Source organism: Plectropomus leopardus, chromosome 12, assembly GCF_008729295.1.
Source record: "Plectropomus leopardus isolate mb chromosome 12, YSFRI_Pleo_2.0, whole genome shotgun sequence".
Classification (NCBI taxonomy): Eukaryota; Metazoa; Chordata; class Actinopteri; order Perciformes; family Serranidae; genus Plectropomus; species Plectropomus leopardus.
The window spans coordinates 6976102-6985576 of record NC_056474.1 but is presented as its reverse complement, the minus strand read 5'-3'; the positions used below and the strand labels follow the sequence as shown (position 1 = coordinate 6985576).

The 9475-nt window shown below is 38.9% G+C and overlaps 1 protein-coding gene across 1 annotated transcript; it reads right to left on the bottom strand.

Annotated features, from left to right (window-relative positions):
• Window positions 1–1254: 1254 nt before the first annotated feature.
• On the bottom strand, window positions 1255–9250 carry dapk3 (death-associated protein kinase 3). The gene is made up of 9 exons (XM_042497996.1): window positions 9179–9250; window positions 8281–8379; window positions 5906–6266; window positions 5358–5487; window positions 5128–5176; window positions 5017–5043; window positions 4750–4902; window positions 4596–4641; window positions 1255–3880 (listed from the first exon to the last, which is right to left on the bottom strand). Exons 2-9 carry the CDS (start codon window positions 8340–8342, stop codon window positions 3350–3352), a joined length of 1359 nt encoding a protein of 452 aa, XP_042353930.1. The 5' UTR covers window positions 8343–8379; window positions 9179–9250; the 3' UTR covers window positions 1255–3349.
• Between the last annotated feature and the right edge of the window lie 225 nt (window positions 9251–9475).

The following is a 9475-nucleotide window of genomic DNA, read 5'->3' as shown; positions in this document are numbered from 1 at the left end:
TCGTGTAACTAGTGCACATATAAGTCTCTGTTCTGATATTTTTGTTTAAAATTTTGTTTTAAAAAAACAAACTGCTTTCAGGACTTGTGTGTCCCACCTGGTAAATATGCCTTTATTATACTATCTTTGCCATGCTACCTGCCTTTCTTACCAACATTTACCAACTGTGTATCATCTCAGTGTGATGGTCTGTAAACTCAAATGTCAAGCATTGTTCCATTCATGTGTTTCTAAATATAGTATTATTTATAACCAATGAAGTTATTCCAATTATTTCAAATATATTAAAGTTACCTGTTTAATCCTGTCAATTCAATGTCCTTTAAAACATCTAAATTGAATAAAAATTAATTCAAAATCAACTCAAATGCAGTTAAAATATGCAAACATCTGGTCTACTAATATCAGAAATGGATTCAGCAACCCCAAAAACCCCCCAAAATAATGTCCAAATTGGCCAAGCAGTGGCTGTCAATATATGCCATTATGCAGATTTATGCAAATTAGGCATATTATGCAAATTGTCCAACATATGCAAGTTAGCATCTGGCAGTTTCCTAATGTTGGTGACCCACATTATGCATTTAGAAGGTAAAACTCAACATTTGTGAGATAATAATGGGGCTCTGGCACTATTAGTTTGTTATTTTTCTGATGTTCCTAACTGGTTAGCACTTACATCTGAAATATATTCTGTCATTTAGTTACAATGACAGTTTATTTTTTGGACAGCCCAGATGCAAACATTTCACATAATGTTAATCTGTGATTATTTTGGGTACACGTCATATTAATACTTGTAAATGGAAAGGATGTAGTCCCTCCTTCACTATGTTCATATTTAACTTTGCCAAATATAGTCATGCTGGATACAACAGCCAGTCACATTTACATCTGCGTCACATTATTTTGACATTTAACTAAATAAATCTAATCTACATCCGTCAAATACAGTGCGGTATAGTATTTCCTTCTGAATGTACTGAAGAAGTAGCATAAAGTTACTCAAGCAAAGAACCAGTAACTCAGAATAGTACTTCAGTTCAGTAAAAGTACTTCATTTCTCTCAAACAGCGAATGAAACGGTCTAAATGATAAACAAAGCAGCACGTTTATAAAAGTGAGAATAAACTGTACCGTTAGAAAAAAGTAATGCAATCCAAAACCATAAGTAACACTTTTTAACAAAAACTGAACAATATGGGCCGAAGTTAATATTACAGATATGAGCCAGAATAACAAAACAAACACGGCAGCAGTGATAAGTTTGTTTATTTGAAGCAAGCCGGACAGGTCTGCTCTTTCTTTTACACTTTACAGACGTTTAAAATAGATTTTGGAACACTGCTATAATCATTTAAGTGCAAATGAGTACATTTCTCTACTGAAAAATACTACGGACTATATCACATATATGTTCTACGTGGGGAATGTGTCGCCTGGATGGGAAACTCATCAGTGGAATGTTTCGAGTGTGCAGAGATGGTCGGAGTGAAAAACACGAACGGTTACAGTATACAGAGAAAGTTTCCATGCACACTATTTGGTTTACAAGGCTACTGTGCAAAAGTTGTTGCGTTATAAGACGTTGAGCAATATCAATGTGATAGAAATGTCATTAACTCCATGACAGATGAGTGCTCGCAGAGGCAATACGGTCGATCAGTTTACAGGCACTGCAGAGATGAGTTTATACATTCAAAATAAACGCTTTCTTTTTCACGGGTCTGTGAATTCAAAATCATTTCCAAATCCATTTCTGGGAGGTTTCCTGGAAGTAAACTTGTCACTTGGTGTTAATTATAGGTAAAATAGAGAGTGATCAGCTGGTTCAGTACAGAGTTTTTTTTCAAATGCTAAGTCTGTGCATCCTTGAGACTTTCAGTCAAGAGGATAGTGGGCAAACTGGACCTGCAAAATACGCACAAATTTAGCAAAGTTTTAACTGAATGATGAATAAATATTCACTGGGGTTTAAATGAACAACTTAATTCATGGAAATTCTTCTGAAAGTCAGTAAACCAACTAATATAACAGTTCCACAATTTTCTTCTTACCAGGAAACTTAAAAAATTATCTTAAAATCAGCAAATTCACAGACCTGTAAAATAAAGCATTAGACCTTAAATCTTATTTTCTATTCTGAGTGTTTATATTTATTGCATCCTTTATAGTCGACACTCTGTGCAGACATATGAGAGAGAATTAATGTCAGCTGCAGTCGACTCTGAAATGAACCAAGATAACCCGACACTATAAGCTGAATGCATATTGTGAGGCGTCCTCCGTAACCTGAAGCAAACGCAAACAGGCTGCAACAAGTAGTGAACTGATTGATTAGTCAATTGAAAACTACGATACCCGAGTCATCATTTAGCAAACATTAGACAGTTTTATGTCTCTAAAATGTGAGAATTGAATGCGTTTCTTTCATACATGATAAACTCCAAAGCTCTGGATTTTTCGAATATTAGTTTGATAAAAAAGCATTTTAGGATGTGACGTTTCATTATTCTCACATTTTATTAGCAAAATGATTAACCGATTAATTCAGACATTTCTGCGGGTCAGTGAACAAAGCACAGGTGGAACTCAGATAATATTTTCCCTCAGCAGCGGTTTGAGGAATTTGACTGGCAGAGTGGATAATTTATCCGTCTAGTCAGAGCTGATCAGATCGAAACTTAAAATGACTGAAACTTTTAGATCTGGTGTAATGAACCATTAAGTTTCACTTGCACTGCACCTGACAATCTGCTGCTCCGTCTGTGCCCAGAGTAGACTCTGTGCTCTCTGAGTATGGCTTAATAAATAACTGAACGATTTATATATTCCAACAGCACCCCTACTGAGCGGTCCAGCTCCAAAAATATAAAATCAATACGTGGTGGCAGACTATTTAACTGCAGCAGGCCACCACAAATTAATGAATGTGTGGGAAACCCTGTATTTGCAGCCATAAAGAAAATGAAAAGATTATTTTACAGCATGAGGACATTCAGGTATAGTTACGTTTCTGAAAAGATGACCAGGCTAAGAAAAAAGTAAAAAAAAAGAAAAAAAAAGCCGATAAGGTTGCAAATAATTGTCAAAAAACAGTTCGTACAATCTCTAAATTTATAAATTAACTTATGAAACACAGGAATGAGCCGTATATTGCCTCTCTGCTTCTTGCTGGTTGTCTCAAGCGTAACATAAAAAGAGTGGAACATTTCTCCCGATGGGCAGCAGCAGCGTAGCTTATGATGACAACTGACCCACTCGAACTCTGCTGTGCGAGACACGTGCAGAGAAGACGGGCAGGAGGATACTTGAGATTCAAAGTGTCATTGCTGGACGTCCGCCGGGCTCAGGGCATGCTGCTGAGGGCGTCCTTCTCTGCAGATATGGACTTCACCAGCTCCTCCACCCAGCGGACCTCAGACGCCACCTGCTCGGCCAGGACCTCGTAGCGGTTTTCCAGGCGCCCGTACTTGCGCTTGAGGATGTTTGCGGCCTGCATGGTGAGCCGCGCCTCCTCCTGGCTCTTCTTGCGCTGAACTTGAGTGCGCTGCAGCTCCTGGCGGATGTGGCTCAGATCGCTGGAGATGCTCTGGTTCTCCTCCTTGTACCAACCCTCCTTCTCCTCATATATGGACAGCAGCGCCGCCACGTCCTCCCGGCACGAGCGCTGATTGCGCTCCAGATCCCTCAGGCCTTCCTCCGCTGCCGCGATCTCCTCGAGGACCTGAGAGAAGCGCTCGAAGTTGACGTATGTGTTGTTGGGTGGCATGCTGGAGTGGGACTTGATGGTGTACTCCTTCAGACGGGTGGTCTTCAGGCGTCGGCGCTCAGTCTTGTGGTCTCTCTCTTCTTGGCGAACATTTCGCCTCTTTATTACCTGCAAAGGGAAGAATATAAATGTCTGAAATAAGGATTTCAATTTGATTTATTTTTAAAAACAACAAAAGACACAAATACAACATTTTTGTGGAAAATACCTGTACCTACATCTGAGAGCTTAAAAAAATCGGATATTTCAGCTAATATGACTTTTAATTTTTTCTTGTACTCAAATGTAACATTAATACACATTTTCGATAAGTATTTTTTAAATTTACTTTGATAAAGAATTACACGGTGCAGTATGACCAGAACATTTAAGAGACCATCAGACCATTTTTTTTGTTCTGATATTTTTAACTGGTTGTCACTTAAAAATAGATATAGATGAATATATTCCATCATTTAGTTACAATTATATCGTTTTTTTTAATGACCAACCTGGATGCAAACATTTCAGATACTGTTAATCTTGTGATTATTTGGCTAAATATCATATTCATACTTGAAAGTAGAAAGGAAGTAGTCCTTAGGTGTTCATATATAACTTTGTAAACTACTTCAAGTCAGAAAATTTGAAAAATAAAGCTAAAAATCTGTTTACATCTTTATGTTGGTCCTTGCTCCTTTGTGCTCATATCTGGTTCCTCTTTTTTGTATCTGACTGTGTTGGAGCAGCATTTCCACCATTGTTGCTAAATTCTATCTGCATTTTTTTTTCTTGAGTTAAAATAATTTAAGAAAAAGATATAAATGCTAAATAAAACACCCACCTTAATCCAGGGGTGCTCAAGACTGTCATCAATCTTCATTCTCTTCCTGCAAAAGAAAATCCACCAGTGAGAAAATGAGCCTGCAGAAACGTACATTTGTACAGAACAGGATTTTTTTTTCTTGTTTTGGCATAAAATCTCATTAAGTTCATACTTGGGATCCTTGACCAGCAGACGGCGTATGAAGTCCTTGGCCAGCTCACTGGTGTTGCTGAAATACTCCTCATCAAAGTCGTAGTTGACGGCTGAGATGTTTGTCAGAGTCTCCTGCTTCGTCTCACCCAGAAATGGTGAAGCACCGCTCAGCCTACAGGAACACAGAGAAACGATTTGCTCCATAAAAAAACAACACACATGAGGAGTAAGTGATTAACGTTTCTAAAAAAATGATGTGAAAGTTGTGATGTGAAACGTTACTCACAGGATGTACGTGATTACTCCGATGCTCCTGCAGAGGAGAGAAACAAACATGAGTGAAAACTGTCAGGCAGGTCAGTATACAGCGTCAAAAACCAACATGTTGACATCTTACCACATGTCCGCCTCCAGTCCAAGTGGCTCATAGTTGACTATTTCTGGAGCTGTAAAGCACAGAAGAACCCAAATTCAAACCAGATGTGGAGATCTAAAACGCACCATCATCCACTTACAAGGTTTAGTTTACTTGCCAGCGTGGGCACACGCTAACACAAGAGCTGAAGTGGAACATTTTTTACTTTATTTGTAAAACAGGATATTCAGGGAGGTGAAACAGGATCTCACCGACAAACTCTGGAGTTCCAAAAATGTTCTTGAACTCGTTTCCTGCTTTAATCTGATGAGCAATCCCAAAATCAATCAGCTTGATCCGGGGGTTGGGGACGTTCTTGTCCAGCAGCATGATATTCTCAGGCTGAAAGATAAAACCATATAAACTAACATAAGTGAGAGAACAAGGTGTTAAAAGAAATAAACATGTACGCAGAAAGTTACCATCATGGTCTTGCAGCAGCTTGTCACCAAAGCAGAAAAAAAACTATTAGAAACAAAATTTTCAGAACTGCCTGAAGCCTGAGGTTTTTGTTTTGACACACATTTACCTCAGTACTTAAAACTGTGGCCACATTTAACATAAAGATCCCACAATGTAACCTAATATATGTGACCAAAAAAAAAAGGAAAAATCACTCCGCACACACCAGTGCAACATACTTACGGTACAACATTCACTTCTTTTTACACCTCAACAGGAATTTTCAGTAACATGTCAACTACGACTGCCGGCCCAGAGCCTCACAAACAAGCCGTCCTTAACCACACAGACCACTGACCTTGAGGTCAAAGTGAGCGATGCGTTTGGAGTGTAGATACTGAACGCCGTCCAGGATCTGCTTGAGGAACTGGGTGGCCTCCTCCTCCGTCAGAGACTCCTTCTCAGCAAGGAAGTCAAAGAGCTCTCCTCCGGACACCAGCTCCAGGATCAGGATCACGTCTGTCTTGTTTTCAAAGATGTCGTGCAGGGTGATGATGTTGCTGTGTTGGATCTCCCGCAGGATGTTGACCTCGCGCTCGATCTCCTCGCGGCTCACCCCCCGCCGGCTGGAAGACAGCCGCCGCTTCTTGATGAACTTGGCTGCATACTCAACACTTGTGCTCTTCTCCTTGCACTTGCGAACGATGGCAAACTGTCCGCTGCAGGGAGGAGACAGGACAGGGATGTTAAAAAAAAAAAAAGGATATTAAATGACCGCTTGCCTCTATTTTTTTCAGCTTCATGTTATTATGGTGATTGAATTCTTGGCTGCTGGTCAGGGTATATAAGATACATCAAGTCATCACTTTGGGATATGATAATGTGATGGACTAAGTCTGTGCTTTTGGGCAAAAAGAAAAGCAATGGTACCTTTCCTAGTAAACAAATAATTGCTTTAACAGACAGTAATATTCACAATATGACTGTCGGTCTAAAATCACAATAGACGCCGGCGTCGTAATGGTGTGGAAACAACATTTAAATTGGTTTCCCATAGCAATCAATTTAGTTCGAAAAGTTGTCTAAAAGTGAGACTTTAAAGATCTTTAAAATCAAGAAAGAAAGACAGCAGGTTGGTGCAGAAGAATGATGAAAAAATGAAATTTAATTTTGGAAGAAAACTTGAAATAAGTTGATCTACACAGAAGAAAAGTTAAAGTATTCTCACTGCACTGGCAGACTTTTCCACTTCTGTAAGAAAACTTTAAGGATGAATGAATTGGTAAAGAGGAGATTTTAGGAGTTATCTTGTGACCCCTCAGATTTATCTTGGTGGCCTATTAGGGGATCCCAACCCCTAGGTTTGCAAACACTATGCTAAGTAATGGACTAAAATTACTGGACTCAAACTGATTGTTAGTTGCGTACATATTCAGTAGATTTGCTTGCAAACTGATATGTGATGGTGAAACCCTGCACATGCAACACTGGACAGACTTTACTGTTGTAGACAAAGATTATGGAACTATATATATTCTATTGTTTTGTTTTATATAATCAGGTTTAAATAAACAAACAACATTACTGACAAGAACAATAGGACCAATGTGCAGGTGAGGAGAAAGCATTTCATGATGCACGACTGGGCAGAGAATCTAATGTTCTCCCATTTAATGTCTGCATACCTTTCTATCTCACAACACACACACACACACACACACACACACACACACACACACACACACACACACACACACAGAGCCCTCTCCTATAAAGACTCCACACCGCAGCAGAGGTGGAAAGGCACATTGAGAGGCAGTGATGTCATAGTTTTGCTGCATTACTGCAGAAAAAGTAGCTTGGCTATAGAAAGTTGAGTTTAAACTATTAAGATCTTATGACAGAGTCTCAAACTGTCAAACACGGTGTAAAAAAGATACTAACAGGATATTTAATACGTCTCTGACATAAATGTAAACTTAAATATTTTTGACCTTCGCCAGATCAAATGTTTCGGATGGTTTGCAGCTCATATCTGTCATCAAAATCCATCTGCAACTCAAGTAACTACGTATGATCTGATTAAATTTCACACTCACATGCATTTCTATTTTTGAAGTACAGGTAATCAGGAAAAAAACACACACTTGTGCTCTGCCATGCAGCTTAAATGGTGAACTGCTGCAAGCTATGTTCTACACAGGTACTACAAAGATCATGCTATACTTAACTACAAAAATATTGTTCAATGAAACAAGGTAGGCATTTGTATTCACACAACGCTACATAAATTTTGATTGCATTAACACTTTTGGAGCAGTCCTCCATAGACGGAGCCACCAAAAACATGTTAGACAGGGTTCCTACAGCTGAAGAAGGTGGGATTTCAGACTTTCTAAAACCTTTTTAATGCAACTTTGTAATGAAGTTTAAGACCAATTTTACAGTAGCCAAAACTGAAGGAGAAGAGATCATGAACTGACATCAATTACTTAAGATATTTGAGAATTGTATCTATTGTGACATACTAAAAGACTTTTTGGTGATGTTAATACATTCTGTAAATTATTATTTTTACAATACAACCTCAGGAAAACAATTTTCAACAAGACTTTTTAGGATTTGCGGGACCCCTGGTTAGAGTCAAGTGTGACGCTGTCGACAGCAGTTATATAAGACACTTTCAGATACAGTGTGTTTTGTCGTAGGAGAAAGAACACGTGGATACCATACCTGCCCAGCTCCTCTCCCATCTCATAATACAGCTCCACATCCTCCTGTCTGAAGCCAGCCATGGTGTGCTGACTGGAATGATGATTTTTTTGAGATTCGCTGCAGAGGAAAATAAAAAGATATAAATGCTGGCAGTGTTTGGTGTGATATGACAATCAGCACAGTGACCAAAACAATCAATTTTAGTAGATTTAAATTGTGATATAAACCAGAATTTCTGTTTTCCACCTACATTACCAAATACCTGGGTTTCTTTACTCCTTATTTGGCCCGAGTCAACACAGCTTTAGTTTTTTTACAGACTTTCTGGCTGATGTCAGACCTGCATACCAGTCCTACTGACATCATCTCCTGCCCGGGACCGGCCAACTCTTACTCAATTAAAGGGACTGAGGTTTAAAAGTACTATCAGGTATTTGTCTCTTTATCATTTAAACCTCATTTAATGTGACTAGACTCTAAAAAACACAGTTAAAATAAAAAACATGTCTCACACAGCGCACACTAATGTTTTACAAGTCACAAAGATGCTGAATAGCGACTCTGCCGTTGAACGTATGTTACAAGCAGACATTTTTTCCGTAGTGAAAGCAGGAAATGTCGAGCTTATAGCCACAAACACACAAAGAAACTCACGCCAAAATGTACAACATATTCGCAAGAGGAACAAAAACAAATTTATAATTGTAAATAAGGGAATTCAAGCGACGAAAGACAGCTAGCTTAGCTGGTTAGGTAGCTAGCTACCGTACGTTTATGTATAAACACCGGCTTTTTGGCACTGCCGTTAGCTTCTTCAACACGGATAAAATACCGCGAATAACACGTTAACACTGGCGGCGACATAATATTCAATAACATACTGTGTGAAATCACTGCTGTAAAAAAGTGTACTTACAGTATGGTTGGTTATGACTGCAGCATTCCTCCTCTCAGTGGATGTGTGAACTCACACTGAACAGTGTGAAGATCACCACAATAAAATACACAACGTCCGGTGTTCAGGTTCAAAATAAAAGCCTCACAATTGACAGACGCGTAAAGGTATGTCCATGTGGCAAATGCACATTTTTTTTGGGTATCTCTATGCAACCCTAGCACTGGGACTAGTTACTCCTGCAGTGGCCTACTTTAATTTTACACACACTTGTATTATATGGCTCTGTGCACAAAATGTGCGTTTCAAAAATCAGGC